Source organism: Bos indicus, chromosome 3 (assembly GCF_029378745.1).
Source record: "Bos indicus isolate NIAB-ARS_2022 breed Sahiwal x Tharparkar chromosome 3, NIAB-ARS_B.indTharparkar_mat_pri_1.0, whole genome shotgun sequence".
Lineage (NCBI taxonomy): Eukaryota > Metazoa > Chordata > Mammalia > Artiodactyla > Bovidae > Bos > Bos indicus.
The window spans coordinates 16,502,727-16,520,781 of record NC_091762.1 but is presented as its reverse complement, the minus strand read 5'-3'; the positions used below and the strand labels follow the sequence as shown (position 1 = coordinate 16,520,781).

General features: G+C 43.1%; 1 protein-coding gene across 13 annotated transcripts in view; it reads right to left on the bottom strand.

Moving 5' to 3' along the window:
- Positions 1-59: 59 nt before the first annotated feature.
- TPM3 (tropomyosin 3) overlaps positions 60-18,055 on the bottom strand; it is a 27,439-nt gene continuing 9,443 nt past the window's right edge. For 2 of the 13 annotated variants that reach the window (XM_019954736.2, XM_019954790.2), the window contains 8 exons: positions 14,943-15,076; positions 13,219-13,336; positions 13,060-13,130; positions 12,319-12,394; positions 10,997-11,059; positions 10,754-10,823; positions 9,712-9,790; positions 8,781-8,986 (listed from right to left, as the gene is read on the bottom strand). In XM_019954736.2, the coding sequence (XP_019810295.1) occupies positions 8,983-8,986; positions 9,712-9,790; positions 10,754-10,823; positions 10,997-11,059; positions 12,319-12,394; positions 13,060-13,130; positions 13,219-13,336; positions 14,943-15,076 (615 nt within the window). In that variant the 3' untranslated portion in view covers positions 8,781-8,982. Of the gene's footprint in view, positions 1,415-8,780; positions 8,987-9,707; positions 9,791-10,753; positions 10,824-10,996; positions 11,060-11,688; positions 11,765-12,318; positions 12,395-13,059; positions 13,131-13,218; positions 13,337-14,942; positions 15,077-18,055 lie in introns of those variants that run through there. The other 11 variants (XM_019954716.2, XM_019954763.2, XM_019954754.2 and 8 more) reach the window with 7 other exon arrangements.

Sequence of the window (18,055 nt, the reverse complement as noted above, 5' to 3'; positions counted from 1 at the left end):
TTAGCTCCTGTGGAGAAAGCCCATTTGGACTGGGAAATAAAAGCAAGTACTTCTGAAGGTTGGAGGGACTGGTTCTTTATTTCAAAAAGACATTTATCAATTTTCAGTATCAAAACGGTTACACTATTGGTTTTTTTTTTTCTCCCAGTTGGTCCCCAAAGAGACACCAAAGGAGAGAACATTTTAAGCCAATTAAGCTGCAGGATGCACACCTAACAGACCTCACTGAAACCTCATCAAAAAAGGGGGATTGGGTAGGGAAAGAAACTTTAAAAGATCAGCACACTGCTAGCCCATAGACTGTAGAGAGCTCTTACAGGCAGAGGGGTGACCAGTGTGCCTCAACCCCAAAGAAGCAAAGTTCCAAAATAATATAAAATTTTAAAAGTTTTGTACATATGCTTTTCAAGATTTCTCCAGCACTAACCGATACAAAGCACAATGAGATGGCACTTTTAGAGACAGCAGCTTCAGACCCAGAAAACAGTGATGAGATGAGTTTCATATGGCTAAATCAGTGGCAAAACATAATTTTCTTTCCTTTCTTTCAAGGAGGCAGGAGAGCAAATAAGTGGTCACTTCAACATAAGGGGCACATGATCCATTCTGTGAGCAGTTGGGAACAGGGTAGAGCTAGGACAAGGATTTGGTCTCAGAGGTTTCACCATCTTAATTGTTTGGCCACTTCTGATGAAAAAAGAAAAAAAAAGGTTGTCCAAAGATACTGTAAAGCTGAAAACCTGAACAGCACTTTTTTTTTTTTTGGCTAACTCCTCCTGGAATCATCTTTCTGGTTTGGCAGGTACTTTTTACAGGGCAATGAGGTTTCCCCAAATGGAGCCTTTCTCTGGACTGCTAGGCTCTCAGTAAGGCAGGCCCAAACCTTTTCCCTTTCTCTCTGGAGAAGGCAATATGCATTAAGCTGAAATGTTACCTTCCAAAAGTGAGAAAGGGATTAGACTGCTGCTTCAGAACTACGGAATTATCTGGAATGTTTTTTTACAAATGGTTGTTACATCAACAACAAAAAAGGTAATTACAAAATGTGTACATCACAACATGCTTTTAAAGACACTTTGCATTGTGCTCACATTCCCTTAAACGTTGTTCCCAAAGGTGCTCAGCCTCTAGCCCAACTGGAATCTCTGGGGAGAGGCAGAGACAGTTTGGCGAAAAGGACACAGGAGTAGGGGGTGGGAGAGGTGGCGAAAGGAGAAAGCAGCCTTCCAGTTAAAGATCAGCCCTCAGTTTAAAGGTCAGCTTCGGGCAGGCTGGCCCCAGCGGAGTCGGGGTGAGAGGGAGGAGCAGCGGCAGGGCGGGGCTGGGGTGCTCTACATCTCATTCAGGTCAAGCAGAGTCTGGTCCAGCATCCTTTGTGTACAGAGGTGCTCCTCTTTGGTGCATTTCAGTTTATCTAATGGGGGTAAAGGAGAGATGTTATAAAAGAAGTAAATTTCAAGGTCTACCCATTCTGAGAATTGCTCCTGTTGCAGGGAAGCTGCAGACTAATAAAGCAGCTGCCGTCTCAGCCACAGAAGTGAGCTATTGCATCACGCGGTTTTTCAGGGCCTCAGACTTGCCTACGGAAGTTACACGTGTTGCTGGACTTCTAGGGGAGGGAGCTGGGGACCTTATCATTTCCTCTCCTCCCCACACCCCAACTGAGGCTTTCAGTTTTCAGTCACTGAAGGAGGTGGCCTTAAGTTAAACATCAGCCATCCACTCTTCTAAGTCTTTGCCCACAGGATAACACCTACTCCAAATAGCCTGCTGGAGTCTGACACATTGAGAACAAGGATGGGCATGTTTCTACCAGTAGAAACAGCAGAATCTCAACTTGAAAATTTGAGTACAATAGGATCCCCATGCACTACAGGTTTTCCTCAACAAGTAGAGAGGAGAGGAATGACTAGTGGGATAAATAAAAGAACCCCCATAGCTAAGTCAGAGAATCTAGAAAGAAAACAAAGTCATGAATACAACAAAACAGGGACTTCCCTGTTGGTCTAGTGGCTAAGACTCTGAGCTCCCAATGCAGGGAAGGGAGCCCAGGTTTGCTTCCTGGTCAGGGAACTAAATCCTGCATGCTGCAACTAAGATTGAAGATTCCACATGCCACAACTAAGATTTGATGCACCCAAATTAAAAACAAAAAAAGAATACTGCAAAACATATCCTTGTAAGCAAAACATCAATTGAGACTTTCACAGAGTTATTCTTCAGGAACTAGCCTGTGACACAGTTACTTACAATTAAACATTATACCAGGAAAAAGAAGCACGAGGAAAAATGGGGAAAACATCATGAAGAAAACCAGCTGCTGAACATCAAGGAGAATCAAAGCTGCCCAGCAAGCAAACTACTCTCTGCTCTAGGGAGGTAGGGAAAATGCTCTTCAACTCAAGGAAGCGAATGGCAACACTGACCTGTTCATGTCCCACACCCCTTTCTTTCCCTTGTCTTTTTTTCTACCCAGTCAGAAGGGCCCATCCCCGGGCCTGCAGATGAAGCAGTTACAACATCTTGTCAAGTCAGTCCTTTTATTGTTAGAAAACATTCATGCAAGCAACATATCCTACAGTCAGTGCACAAGTGAAAGAGCAGCAAATACGGGTGGAAAACAGAAAACTCTCCCAGATTTCCTCATTATAATCTCTCAGGTCCCTCCCTTCATCACCCACAATCTCTTGAAAAGCGTAGAAAGGCAGTATTAATTTTAACTGTTCCCACTTTACAGTGCAGTAAGGAAGACAACACTATTCTAACTGTTCCAATTAAAAAGCAACTTGCTTAGGGCAAAATAATAACTTTAAAAAGACAATCAGCTTTTTGCTGGGGTCCAGGTCAGTGGCGTGAGCCGTAAGCTCGGTTTAATGGGCATCAGTGAGCCCTGCCCATCAGTCACATAGATCATGCAGCGTTAGCTTCAGCTCATTAGAAAGCAGGCGGTTTCGCTCAAGTTGGCTGTAGAGACGCTCTGCAGCAGCAATGGAGAGGAGAGAAAACAAGAGAAGGAGAGGAAAAAGAGGAGGAGAAAGAGAAAAAGGGAAAATTAGTAGAGTACCAGAAGTAAATCTTGAGACTTTCAACTACCTGGTATATATAACATGCATCTGTAAGGCTGGATGGATGCAAGGAGGATTCAGTCAGTTGGTGAAAAGACCAACAGAGGAATAAAATAAAAAATGCAGGCTAACAAGCTGAAAGGATGACATTTTGAGGGAGAAAAATATCTCCTTCACAGTATTTATTCCCTGGGTTAAGAAACTGAGACAAGTGAAACACAGCAAAAGAAGGAATACAGTTGGCTCATAAGAAATACTTTTACAAAACTTAGAGTTTGTAAGGAACCGATGTGAATAGTTGAATATTTTTCTATAAAAGCATTCAATACAGCATTATGAACAGGAGACTGGGATACATAGCCCATACTCACTCAACCCTACACTTTGTAATGCTTTTTGTGGTAGGTGTTGAGTGAAAGACCTATCATAGTGGCACATCCAATCAAAACCCAACTTCACCAAACCTGTTAGTGGCCACAGTCGCCAGCCCCAGGGAAGGTGGATTACTAATGCAAGCCAGTCAAGACTATCCTGTTTCTCCAGCCTCAGTAGCAGCTTAGGGTAATCACGTGATCCAGTTCTGGCCAATGATGTAGGAGGTAGTGTGTCTGGGGGCTTCTGGAAAAAACTAGCCGTCTTTCTTGACTGGAACATGGATATGATGACTCGAGTTGCAAATTTCAACTAAGAAAAAAGGGCCATAAGAATCACAGAAACCCCAACTACATCAAGCCAAAGCTGCTCAAATCAAGACTTTTTATTATGAGAGAAAAATAACCGCATATTTATTTAAGCTGCTATTTCGATGTGTCTTAACTAAAAGCGTTCCTGATACAAGTAATTAAGTGCTCAAATCCCCTGGCTTTATCTGGATTTTCCACTTGGATGGTGATCGTCTTGTATAGAAATATCACATCACTATGCTGTGCAGCAGTAACTAATATAAACATAGTGTTATAAGTCAATTATACTTCAACAGTCTCACAGAAAAAGAGATCAAATGTGTGGTTACCAGAGGGGGAGAGTGTATGGGGGTAATTGGATGAAGGTAGTCAAAAGGTATAAACTTCCAGTTATAAAATAAATAAGTACTAGAGATGTAATGTACAGTATAATATAGTCAGTACGCTCTGTATGTTTTATATACGAAAGGTGTTTTTAAAGAGTCATCCTAGAAGTTCTCATCACAAGGAAAAAAAATTTTTTTTTTAATAAATAAAAAAGACGGGCTACAGTGACTCCAAATTCATGTGACCAACACAAGGGTAATGGAAATTGAGGGACAGGTCTTCCTAATCCACTTCTAATATCAGCCTCTGGTGTTCATAAACAAGTTTCTTCCTTTGTTTTACAGTCTGTTTCAAAATGGTCTCAGAAACTCAATATGAAAAAGACTTCTCTGTCTTGCATCTGTGGGCTCACTGTGGGCACTGCCCAGTTGCCTTGCCTTCTGGACTGAGGTTTTCCCAGTTCTACCCAGAAGCTGGGGACTAGTGTGTTCCCAATAATACTTGCCACTTTGTGTACACTATCCAAAACAGAAAACATACATGTATAAAAAGATTCTGGGGGGGAATAGCCAAAAAACAAGAGTTTCTGCCCCTTATACTAAGGGGCAGAATTGGAGAGAATTTTACAAACTGCACCTCCTACTAAACCAGTGTCACAATAGGAGGAATACTCTCCCTCCCCTCCCCCTAGAGGAGAATTGAGAAATGTGTGAGGGCAGGTTTTAATTGTCACAACAACTGGAGGGTCTGACCTATTTATTGGGCAGGGGACAGCAATAAATAGCATTGTTCTGTACATCCCAGAATTATCCTGACCTAAAGGGCTAAAGTCCACCACTGAGAGACACTGTACTAGCCTACACTAGTCCATCAGGCCTGGGATTGGACCTGTCTTATTCACTGGGGCAATCCTGACAAACAGTAGGGGTTCAGATTGTGTTGAAATTTCATTCCTTGAACTTTTTGGTGTTATATTACACCCAGAGACCATTTGCAATCTGGCTGTTCCGTAACACCTATATCTAAGTTAGTCTTAGTGTGACTCCCACTATCTTAGGAAAGATAGCTGTTGTTAGGATCCTAACTCTAAAAAGTCTGGTCAGGGAGAGTTTTGTTCCACTTAGAGAAGAAATAAAGAGGCAGAGAAGAAGTGGGAGCATTTTATTGCCTGATTAAATCCTAGAACTCCTAGTTCCTTTAGAATTGCATAAGGTCAGAAAGATAAATGTGATTGTTTTCTCACCTTCAACTTTGTAATAAGTAAGGTTTCTAACTCTGTTATTTCTATTAACTAAAAATTCAGGACCAGATACTAGTTCATTAAATTTCTTGGTTCCCTGTAAGAGCAAATTAAACGAACAAACAAAAACAAGTCAGAGAATCCCCCTTTGGTCTGATTTTCCTTTCAGGGAATAATCCCACGGATGCTACACATTCTTAGGCTTCACTAGGCTGAATCCGGTCAATTTCATTCTGTAACAAGAAAAGGATGGGAGTGCCTGGAATAAGGGGAACTGTATCAGTGTTAAAGACTCACATTCAAGGAATGATGTAAAACAGATTTTTTTTTTTTTTAAACTCCTCCCTCATGTTAAGGCTAAGGAATATTCAACCAATATCATGTGAATGGAAGAGTCTGGGTGTGGCTAAGACAAGGCTGCCTAACATAACAGGTCAGTTGCACCCATCAGGTAACTTGGGATCCAGTCTCATTTTGTTTTATTCCTTGTCCCGACAATGGTAAGGAGGAAGGGAAGAATGGATCCCAACACATCAGCCTGTGGTTTTTTCTTAGAAATTAAGATGAGGAAAGTTAAGGGGTGAAGCACTTTGCTCTGAGATTACCAATGCTCTGATGCTTCACCCTATTCCCATAGCAAGTCTTGGCTCAAGTAAAGATGGTTTCTACACCTCACTCTTCTTTCTCCATTCTTAGTTCTTTCCTTTGTTGGAAGCCTTCCTCTGTGCCAAAGTCAATTCCTTCTGCCCACATACTAAAACAGCTGGTACTATACAATGAACGCAGCAGCCACTAGCCACATGTGGTTAATTAAATTCAGAACTAAAAGTAAGCAGAATTAGAATTTAGTTCCTGGGTCACACTAGCCACACTGAGTATTCAACAGCCCCACGTGGCTGGTGGCTGTGATACTGGAAATCACTGTCAAAGGTTCGGACAGACATCATTATTCTAGACTATACTCCATGCCTCTTTTTTCCTTTCCATCAGTTTGCTTCTGCTCCTTGAAGTATGGCTCCTCTCCTTGTCCTTAATGCTCAAAACATACCCTCAGATTAATAAAGCATCAATGACAATTATGTTTTCATAATTTTCAATTATCATCCTTCTCTACCTGTTAAAGTTGAGAATCACTGGAAATCACCCAGTAATTAAAATTTTTTTAAAAGTTATTCATTTCTTCTACCCTTCCAACCAGTTCCATTTGGCTTCCACCTCTACACAGATTTTCCTCTGCTTAGTTTTTCGTTTTACATTTGCAACTGTCTTTAGGATTCGAATTTACTTCCATGGCCTAAACTGCCTGCCAACCTCACGGACTCCTAAATCTCTCTTGTATCAAACTGTTCCCTTCAAGTGCTAGGATTTGTTTTCATCTTGGATACCAGCTAGTTTTACATACTTATTCCCTTGCCTTCCCAAACCAGGACCATATGACCGTCCTACACCTTTAATACCACCATTTCCCTAGGTTCAAAACCAGTCATCCTTGATGCTTCCTTCTTGCATTTGGTGACCACCCTTCATAATGCCCATGGTCAGCACCATCCCCTAATACCACTATCTAGGTCAGATTTTTCTCCCCAGGAAACTGCAATAACATAACCAAGTATTTCCTAAACTGTGGTACAGTCACTGTTAGTGATAAGTGAGAAGATTGCAGACAGCATACTTTTGTGAACTTAATTAGCTATATGACTTTAATGTTCATTAGGAAAAAAACACTAGCACATGTCAAAACTTTTGATTTCAAGTTAGAATTGTGTAGTGTAAGAATTTTTTTTTTTTTAGCATAAGAAATTTTAAAATGAGTAAATTAAAAAAAAATAATGTAGCCTGCATGTAAATATGGAAAAAGCAGTCAAAAGTGGTATGCAAATGAACAAAATCTGGGAATCACTGCCTTAATGGATCACTTTGATAATCTGCTCCCTTTCCAATATGTTCTTTTTTTTTTTTCTCCCAATATGTTCTTAACTTAGTTGCCAAATTAACTCTTCCACTCAGAACACACCCTTGTTCAAAATCTCTAGTGGTACCCCCATCACCTACAAAACAAGATTAAAACTCCCGAGCCTGCTTACAGCACATACCTGTTCCCTAGTTTATCTAAATGGACCCTTAAACCTCTGGTGTCCTTCCCAATTCTATGCCTTTGTTCTTTTGCTTCTCTGATGAAAATGCTCAAGATCCACTTTCCTTCAACCAAACTGTCAAAAATGCAATCTTTTGGAATCCAGTAAAAATGAAGAGGAAAGTTTTGACATGTTTATTAAGTAACTTGTATGTGCCTTCTATCGTGACACTTTTCTTATCCTCAGCACTGCAATCAACCTGTTCCTCCCTCTGAGGGTACTTGATTATTTGGGGTACTCACCACACATCATCTTTAGTTTTATACATATGTTTTCTCTCCTACTAGATTCTGAGCAACCCGAGAGTAAGGAAGATGCCTCCGTCTTAATACCCTGTGCCTAAACTAGTAATAACCTGTACCTTAATCACAAAGGCTGTATGGAAAAAAGAAATGGTATAGACAGAAAGAAAACCGAATTCAATGGGACCTAAAGTTTTAAATTAGAGAAAACCTCTATACCTGGCTGTATCTGTTTAAAAGAAAGCCAAATTTTAAATATATACTATGCTGAGAAACTGAAGTACTAAGTGGATTACACTTAGGTACTTAGATAAGTATAATCTATGATTACACTACTGAGATTAAACTATATCTGCTATGTAAATCAGCATAGGAATTTCCGGAAGGTTGACATTTAATTCCACAACATGAACTTAGGAACAATCCTACTAGAAGCAATTTACCCTATTTATGCATGTACTAAAAAAAGTGGTACCTGTGTATAACATTTGAAATATGCATTACTGATTGTTTTCATTTTTCCAATAACAATCATTTATCACTTATATTCCATTAGCATATACTAGCAGGCAAATAGTAGTGAGCCTCAAATATGTAAGAAAGGTTTGTAACTGCTGGAAATTCTACCTATTATGTATATTCTCTGACTTGGGGCAATATACTTAGTCAATTTCAGCAGTCACATATTTGGGTCCACCGAGTATTCTGAGGATGAACCACTGGTAAAAGGATAGAGAGGATATATTGAGAGGTACTTCAGTGGTCTCTAAAAGAAGAACCTAAGCAGAAGACAAACATTCCAGACAGGAAGATTTAAGAACCTGGAAGTAAAGGACTTAGATAATTTCGTTCAGCTTGAGTGTCAAACTAGAGCTCCTGTTCTAAGGAACCTCTCCTAGTCCACCACTCTGATAGATCAGTTGAATTTAAATGTCAAGAAAAAATAGACACACACAAAAGTGGCTTTGATTATATAAGTCAGAGGAGGGAGAGCCTACAATAGCTGCGCCCCACATCACACCCCCAAGGCTCCTTTTTAGGGACAGCAGCAGCTTTGTCAATGACACAAATGCAGGGTAGCATGAGGCTTCCGGCAGCTTAACATTTTAATTTGGGGTGAGGGGTGGAAGAGAATACATAAGTTGTTTTGTGGCCACCTCCCCGCCCCCCGCCCATCTTAATGCCTTGGGGATCAGCCAGGCTGACCCAAATGGAATCCAGAGCGAGAGTGGGGCGTTGGGTTCCCCGAGGAAAGGGGGTAGATCCAGAACAGAGCAGAAACGGTGATAATTATCTGTGTGAAAAAGTAAGGAGACTCTAGGTGAGAAGGACAAGCATCAATCTAGACAGCAACTTGGGAGAGAGGAAGAGGAGAAAAAGGTTGGTGGCAGTAGGAATGATAAAAGACAGCCAGATACTGCAGCCTGAGTCATTTGGCTTCTTTTCAGGTTAGTGGGGGAAAAGGCAGATTAGCGTCAAGGATCAGGGATCCACAGCAAACAGATGAAGGCCCCCACAACTCTTTTTGGTGCTTTTTACTACCTGGCTTGCTCTGGGACTTGGCTCAGCCTTTTAGGTGAATTTGGTATTTCCAATCATGGGTGTTTCACCTGAACTTCAGTATCAGGGTACAAACCATACACACCAAGGAAGTCTGGGTGCTATGGCCCAAGTCACTGGCTCTCTGGGCCCTAGTTCTTTAATTGTATGACAACACGATTATCTTAAGCAGTAACTCTTCTGAGACGAAACTTAAGAAACAAACGGGAAAATCCCGGTGTCATAATGAAGGCACTATGAATAAAAAGTACAAAAATTACACATAGATCAGGGTTCTACCACTGATCCAGGATTACATGCCTCCGCAGCTTTTGCCAACAAGTAACCAGCACCAATGTTTTAAAGATAAGAGTGGAGATTCTAGTTTCCAGAAGACAAAAGCAGAGCACACTATGCAGTCTGTACCCCCACCCACCCACAAGCCAAGGTCCCAGCCCCACTCTGCTGTCAGATAGTTACATAGAGGTCATGTCATTGAGGGCGTGGTCCAGCTCCTCGCTAATGGCCTTGTACTTCAGTTTCTGGGCATAGAGCTCATCTGGACAGGCACAGGAACCACAGGGAGGAATGAGGACACAGAGTAAAAGGTATCAGAAGCAGATGAAGAGAGGGAATCGTTAGAAATGAGGGAAAGCATGACCATGGGTCTAATCCCACCTTGAGGAGAAAATCTATCCTGGTAGCCATGACTGGCCATTTTCAGATTCACTGTCCCCAAGACCAACCAGACTTCTTGATACCTCTGATACCTCTAATCAATTGCAGCAAAGGTTGAGAACCTGGGCATAGTCGTGACTAGAAATTCCAATTACCAAAGGCACTCAAGAGGATACCACTCCCACCCAGCAAACCTAATTCCTAGTAGTGATAACACTGAATTTAACAAAAATAGAAAAAGGAGAAAATACACATTAATACTCAGACACTTAATATTCAGACCTACCAAGCATGACCAATATTCTTGGCACCTCTGCTCTACAGGTTGCCTGCCCCAAACTCTCCCAAAGAATATTCTGCTACCCAGAGTGTACCAAAGCAGCATATCTCAGACTTCTCAGAGCAAAGTAAAAACTTTCCCTTGTTAGGGTAGATGCAGCTGCCAAATCGCAGGGGCAGGAAGCATTCAGAAAGCCCCTGGCATTGGTCAGCTCTGAGAAGTGGTCATTCCACCGCTGCGTGCCTTGGTGAGGCGCCCCTTCAACTTGAGTGGTGAACAAGATTGCCCAAAGTAGCCATGGGGTGACATGGGGGTACATGCCATGACCAATCTCCTCCAAGGGGAGGATACAAATTCCAGAATATTAGGTTAAGTCTTATTAAAGGAAAGAGTAAGTATAAAAATCCAGTTCCAAGATCTGGCCCACTTCACCTGGCTGTGGCATAGGACAGGGCATAGGATGCACGCCAGGTCACTACCAAATTCTTTTGGTGTTGAGGGGAAGAGGGTCAAAGGGCAAGGTCTTCCTCTCTATTCATTTTAATCCCTCACCAGGCTCCATACCTTCCAAATCATCAATTGTCTTTTCCAGCTTGGCTACCGATCTCTCAGCAAACTCAGCACGGGTCTCTGCCTAGGGGAACATGAAATGAGTCAGAATCAGAGATAAATAAGACAGTTCAAGAAGGGCCTTTATTTTTTCCACCTTCTGGTTCTATAATTTTCAGAACCAAAGCCAGCTAACTACCTTATATGCCTCTCAATGCCTTGGGGCCCCCCTCCTCATACATAATCACCCCAGCTCACCTCCTTGAGTTTATCGGTAAGAATCTTTATCTCTTCCTCATATTTGTCTTCTTTTTGAGAGTACTGTAAGAGAAGTAGAATAAACATCTCAAAATAGATATTACTCACACAGATGACACCCCGCTCCTGACCTTTACATTCAACATCCTCTTGGATTGAATGTGTTGAATGATCCATGAGAAAGAACAAGGCTGTTTCAGAACAAACAGTCCTTAAAACCCACAAATCAATGTCCTTGGCGCCATGATAACCTCAGACTCCACCAGGACCATTATTTTTAAAATGGACCTAGGCTTTGATCAACACAGGAAGGCATTCTTCCTGCCTCCAGGTTAATGAGTAAATGTGGTGACACCCGGAGGCCATGTGGCTTAAACAGTCCCACAAGAAGCTAAAGACAAGCCATCTTTCTTTATGCCCATTAGGTTTCAGATCTGATACTACTTGTTGCCCCCAAACATCAGCATAGCAGTATCAGCCTAGGAGAACATCACCCCGGGAATGTGAGACCAAGAAATTTCTTTAACTACAGCAATCAAAGTGCACAGGAATTGGCATTAAACCCGAATCTGGAGAGAATAGGTGGATTCTTCTCACTGGATTATATAAGGAATGAGTTTCTCCCATTTTTCATCAAGGGCAGGGCTGGGCCCAGGCCCCAAAGCCTGTCACTTTTACAAACCAGCCCCTACCTTCTCCGCCTGAGCCTCAAGAGACTTGAGGTTGTTGGTGACATTCTTCAGCTCCTCCTCCAGCTCAGAACATTTACTGTGAATATTTTAAATACCGCAGGAGAGGAAAGGGGAAGAAGAGAATAAAAAAAGGGAGAGAGACACACAGACATGAATTGAACCTATATGTAGAGAGAGTTGGAAGGCATACTGGGGAAAAGAGAAGATCCCAGGTAATCTGGGCAAGCATCAACCCCCCTCCCTCTACCAGAGAACACATCAGGAGCTGGACCCTCCTGGGCTGGGACTCAGAGTGTGCGGACACTAGTAAAGAGAACACCTGGGAAATCACTACCAGGAACAAATCAGAACAGCTACCTGGGGTGGAAGTGGGAACGGATGCCCAACCCAAAGATATCCCCCAAATCACCCAAGGGAAGGCGAGACCCTGTGGAGAGGCAGTGAAGTAATTAGGAAAGAAGAGATGAAAGATGCCAAGTAAGTGGAGAGGAATGGAGCATTCCATGAAGAGATGAGAAAGCACTCAACAAACCACCAGTGGAGGGGAGGCAGCTGCAAAACAGAACAAAAACAAAACCGAACAAAATCACACCATACACAGAACCGCTCTGTGGGTTTAATGGTTAGTACCTTTTCTTCAGCAGCACTCAGACACTTCAGGTTCTGGTCCATCAGTCTGATTTGCTCATCCATCTCTCGGCAACGGCTGTTAGTGATAGTCACAGGGATCGCACAAGCCAGGTGGTGGGGAGGGAGAAAGGTCAAAAAGGAACACAGCAAGGAAACAAGCAGCAAAATGGGGGAAAAAAATAAAAAAAAAATGGAAAGAAAAACATCACCATGGTCATGATATGTCATGTCTAGAAGAGGGAAATGCGAGGGAAGCACAAATAAATCTGTATCAGCATGGACTTTGTTAAACAAGGCCCAGAAGGTGCCATCAGGGGAACAGGTCATGTCTGCCTTTGCCTGAAAGTTCCCCAGCAGCTTAGAGAAGCAGTAAAAACAGAGACAATTAAGTCAGCACAGCCACTTGAATGTCTCAAGGAGAAGCAGAACCCAGCTGGAAGGACCCAGTAGGCCTGCCAGCCAACAGTTCACCATTTTTTTTTTTTTTTAGATTTCATCTTCCCCTCAATTTATAAACCCTCCCAACAAGAAATCAGGAAGCCTCATTTGTCACATGGCATGAGTTAAGACGTTAAGAAAGCCCAAAGCCATTCTTGGGGCTAAAAGAAAAAAGCATTCTAGATGATTCCCACTCTCTAGGTCCTGTTTAACAAGGCTGAAGAAATGCTATTCACATTAGTGCCCAAGCCAAAAGGGAAGGGGCAGAATGGTGCGGCAAGATTTGGGGGGCAAGATACTCACGACTCTGCCAGCTCGGCTCGCTCCTCTGTGCGCTCCAAGTCTCCCTCAATAATCACCAACTTGCGAGCCACCTACGGGAAAAGACATGGGTTCAGTTCAGTGGAGCAAAGAAAGGGCCGATATCACTGAAGAGAGAGGGACAAGCGAAGAGTGCCGTACCTCTTCATACTTCCTGTCTGCCTCTTCTGCAATGTGCTTAGCTTCTTTGAGTTGGATTTCCTGGAGTTCCATTTTTTCTTCATCTTTTAAGGCTCGGTTTTCAATAACCTTCATACCTCTGCCAGAAACAACAGGGACAGATGCAGCGCTGACAGCCTGGGGAGTCTGTCATCAGCTCATCAACTCTAAGGGACCCAGAACTGCACCAGGTAAAGCCCATGCCTCTCTGCTTGTGTCGCTCAAAAACAATTTTCATAGCACCTTCTCACCTTAGTTGAATTATTCTGCTTAAAATCTTTTCTTATAAATACATGCTTATTTAAAAATTAAACATTTAAATGAACAGTCTAAAGGTCTAATACAAAAAGTCTCCCTAATTCTCGTCCTGCTCATCAAAAGTAATCGAATACCTGATAATCCTTCCGGAAATGTTTTATATACCAAAAATCTCATCACCTTTCCCCACGCCCCAAAGGAACCATGCTACACTGCTCTGCAATTTGTTTTCCTCACTTTCTATAATTTGGCCACTATTCTATAACAGTATACACATAGCTGTCTTATTTATTTTCATGGCTGCTCTGTGTTAATGTACTCCCAACAAGGAATTTTTTTAATTCTGCAAAGTCTTAGTTTGTGCAAGTCATCACACACTTTTGTTCTCATTTTAAGTCACATGTGGCAAGAAGCCAATTGGCTATTTTCAACAAAGATGAGCTGGTTCAAGGACTGTGGTTCTAACCCTGGGTACACATTAGAATTATCAATGGAGGGGGGAGTTCTCTGGTTGCCTAGTGGTTAGAGCTCTGGGCTTTCATTGCTGGGTCCTGGGTTTAATTCTTGGTTGGGGAACTGAGATCCTGCAAGTGAGTCCATGTAGTACTCTCCCAGAATTTACTGGAGAGCTTTAAAAATAGCCAGGCCCCTTTCACAATGGGTTCTAACTGATTTGAGATGGGACCCAGGCATTCTGATGCATTTTTTAAACTCCCCAAAGATCCCTACCACGCACTCCCATGATTCTAACAGTGCAGCCAGGGACGAGAGAGCTTATTAAATCAGTAATTACTGGGCTCCACCTCTGATCCACTGATGAGTGGCAGAGGCTGCTGATGGGACTTTCTCCCAAATTCCTGCTATAGCTGGTCTGGAATCTCACTTTGAGAACCGCTCTGCTGCTGCTGCTAAGTCGCTTCAGAGTCGCTTCAGTCGTGTCCGACTCTGTGCGACCCCATAGACAGCAGCCCACCAGGCTCCCCCGTCCCTGGGATTCTCCACGCAAGAACACTGGAGTGGGTTGCCATTTCCTTCTCCAATGCATGAAAGTGAAAAGTGAAAGTGAAGTCGCTCAGTCGTGTTCGACTCTTAGTGACTCCATGGACTGCAGCCCACCAGGCTCCTCCGTCCATGGGATTTTCCAGGCAAGAGTACTGGAGTGGGGTGCCATTGCCTCTGAGTGGGTGCTAAATGGAGGCCACTACAGCGATCCTATTACTAGGTGAATTTATTTATAGAGAAACACTAATTACACAAGGGTCATGGATCCAGCTAACCCTTACTCTGTTGGTTTTCATATGTAGAGAATATGAGGGACAGAAGGAAAGAAGATCCCGTGTAAAGACAGATCACTGTTTTAAAAAAAATAGGTTTTTAAGGAACCTGTTTGATTAGAGCCATTATGAACAACTTTTGAAATCCACACTTCATCAGGCCCTGCTACATACCTCTCACTCTCATCAGCAGCTTTCTCAGCTTCCTCCAGCTTTTGCAGGGCAGTGGCCAGGCGCTCTTGAGCTCGGTCCAGCTCCTCTTCAACCAGCTGGATCCTACGGTTCAAGGAGGCCACCTCAGCCTCAGCCTGTGTTTAAGTGAAAGAATGGGAAAAGGAAGCAAAGGCATGGTGAAAAGAAACTGAACTATGACACTAAGATGGGCTGAATACTACCATGAGGAAGCCAGAGTCTTGCAGGGTAGAACTTAACTCAGATGCATGTAAGACCGAGCAGACATGATTATACACTCTGTATTATGACAGGCATTTTCCTCCCTTTCCCATCAATGAATTCCCATATGTTCCACAGGAAAAGCATTTCAAAACTCAGTTCCTTGCCCAGCCCAGTGTCAGTTAGTACCACCCCCTTTCTGGACTCAGTTCAAATTCCTAAACGCGCTAGTGTCAGAAAAGGTAAGCCAAGTGAAGGGGTCTGCCTGAGTGCTGGCTTAGAGACATGTCTTATTCTGCAGCAGCTTTCCCAAGTGTCACATAAAGTAGAAAAATAAAGGTTTCTCAAAGAGGGAATCTTGGATTATCTGTTAATCTGCTGCTTAACTCAAGTTGTTAACCCTCTGATAACCTTACCCTAATACACCCAACAAGAGGATGACGAGCCAAGAGAATGTTTTCCAGAAGGACCTTCAGACCAGAAAACAAAAGGATGGAATATTGGGATACCAACTTTCCACCCTATCAACTGGCCCCCACCTCCCGCGTTTTAAAAGTTGACTACAAGGAGTTTCTTTGGGCGAAAATTATCTGCTTTGATGGCATTACCAAAAAAACTGGGGGCAGAAGAATGTTCCCTCAGGCCTTCCACCACCACCCCTCCGAATTTCTGAATTGTGACCCTATCTATTCCTCAAGTCACTCCCTTAGCCTCACCCTCCACTGCAGTGTATGACAATCTTCTCCCTGGCTCCCACTCCACAATAAACAGCACAGGTTGGAGTCCAAGTAATCCCATGCCTCTTCCTGGGCCATGGAATAAGAAGCAAGGGAAGAAGGAGGCAGCCACATAAGCAAGAATTCTACTGGTAGAGAAGCCTCTCTCTTATGATTGCCCTTCCCTTCCCCACACCTTTGCTGGTGGCAAGTACACTGACTGTCACAACTGCACAAGAATTTAATCTCCCCTGCACACAGTTCAGATGCTTATCCAAATGCTTGGTAAACACGATCTCTCTTCTACAGCCCAGATTGTGCCTGAATTCTATTACCCTGATTTCCTCCTGGTAGTCAGGGGTGGGGGTAGCTATAGAAATAATCTGGGCCACCAGCCCCTATGGGAAGGGATATAGCCCAAAAGACTCCTGTTAAGAACTGGGTTACATAGCACACAAAAATTTCCAAATACAAACATAGGCGATTCAAGGAACTGCAGGGGCTGGGGCTATATAACCAATGCCCTACAGGAAAAGAAAATCCAGATGTCTACATAAGCTGAAATTACTAAGAGACCGTTTGCATCTCTATTCAAAATAGCACAAAGACAAGTATTCTCTGGTCCTGTCTCAGGAAACCTAGGACAACACAGATTTCACCTCACAAGCTCAAAAAGGCTAACAGGTCAAGGTTATTATGAATCTGGCAATCAGGCAAGAACTGTGAAAGAAGAACTGAGAACTGACAGTTCAATCATTTACTCCACCCCTCTATCTTCAGATGCCTAGAACTTAAAAAAAAAAAAAGACGACGGAACCCAGATTTGAAGGAAGCTCATGAAATCTAAGTCCCCACCCAGCTCACCAGCAGTTACCCAAATGAAGTAAAGATAACAGGCTATGGGGGCGGGGGTGTATAGTTTCCATGACAACAAGCTGGCTCGGGCAGTTTCTCCCACAAATCAGCATTTACAATAGAATTCTTCGCAAGGCTGAAAAGGGAGGAGGAGAAAACACATCTTGGTGCCCTAATCAGAGCATGTGCACACTGAACAAGCCCGTACCAAAAAAAGAACGCATGATGGGATCCCACAGCAAAAGCTTTGGAGACCCCCGTGGGGAGCAGAGGGAGAGCAAGGTAGTCACTGTTCTATTTTTTTCTTTTCCTACAGAGGATCAGTTTTCTTTACAGTGAAACAAAAGCTTGCAGAATCAAGATCTGTTTAATATTTAAAGGAATAAGGGAAGACACCTACCTGACTTTTCCTTCCAGCCAGAACCTATGCACAATGCCTGTCCCTTTCAGGTCAATTAAGTGGTACCCAGAGGTTGAGTGGGACTAACTTCTGCAGGTGACAATGGGAAACATTAACTTCATGCTGTCTATCATCCTAGGTCTAGCATGCGGTTTCGATCTTTCAGCCCGCTCACCCCTGCCTAGGCTGGAGGTACACTGTGAGGTCCTTCCTTCAGGTAATAATAGGATTCTCCCCTACCCAGTAAGCAAAGATCCCATGGCCAGAGAGGAGAACAAAGCAGCGACTGACTCACTTCAGAAGATGGCTGACAACAGCTTCAGCTAGGAAATGAGTTTAAGTGCTACCATCCTTCACACTAAAGAGATTGCCCAAGAGCATCATACCATACCCATCAAGAGCACCATACCCATCAAGGCAGAAAAGACAGGAGACTGGTGTTCAGAGGCAGATCAGGGCCAAGGACAGAAGGGGATTAGCCTAAATCTGGTATGCTGCCACTCCAGGGTTTCTCTTTTTAGACAAAAGCCAGAGATGAAATTCAAAGGAGAAGAGTAACGGAAAAGTTAGGCTTGAGCCCTGTGAGTAAAGGACTGCTCTGGTTTACAGTGTTCACAAATGTATCTACCCAGGGAGATACTGTGTCCTTGGGGACTTTAAATTTCAAGGGGGAGGCAAGTTGGAAGGAAGGGAGCAGTTATCTGTTCCAGAGTAAACAAAGGTGGAGACTAAGCGGAGGCACTCAGAGCAAAGGGCTATTTGCCTCTCCCCTATGAGTACGTGCTCTTAGTATGAAGTAAGAAAAAAAAAGCAAACCTCAACCAAGGAAAGGTGATAAAGTCAGTGGCTTATCCCATCAGACCGTACAAACAGAAGAGAGCTACACAATGGCCAGACATTCTAACCACCACCACCACCCACCC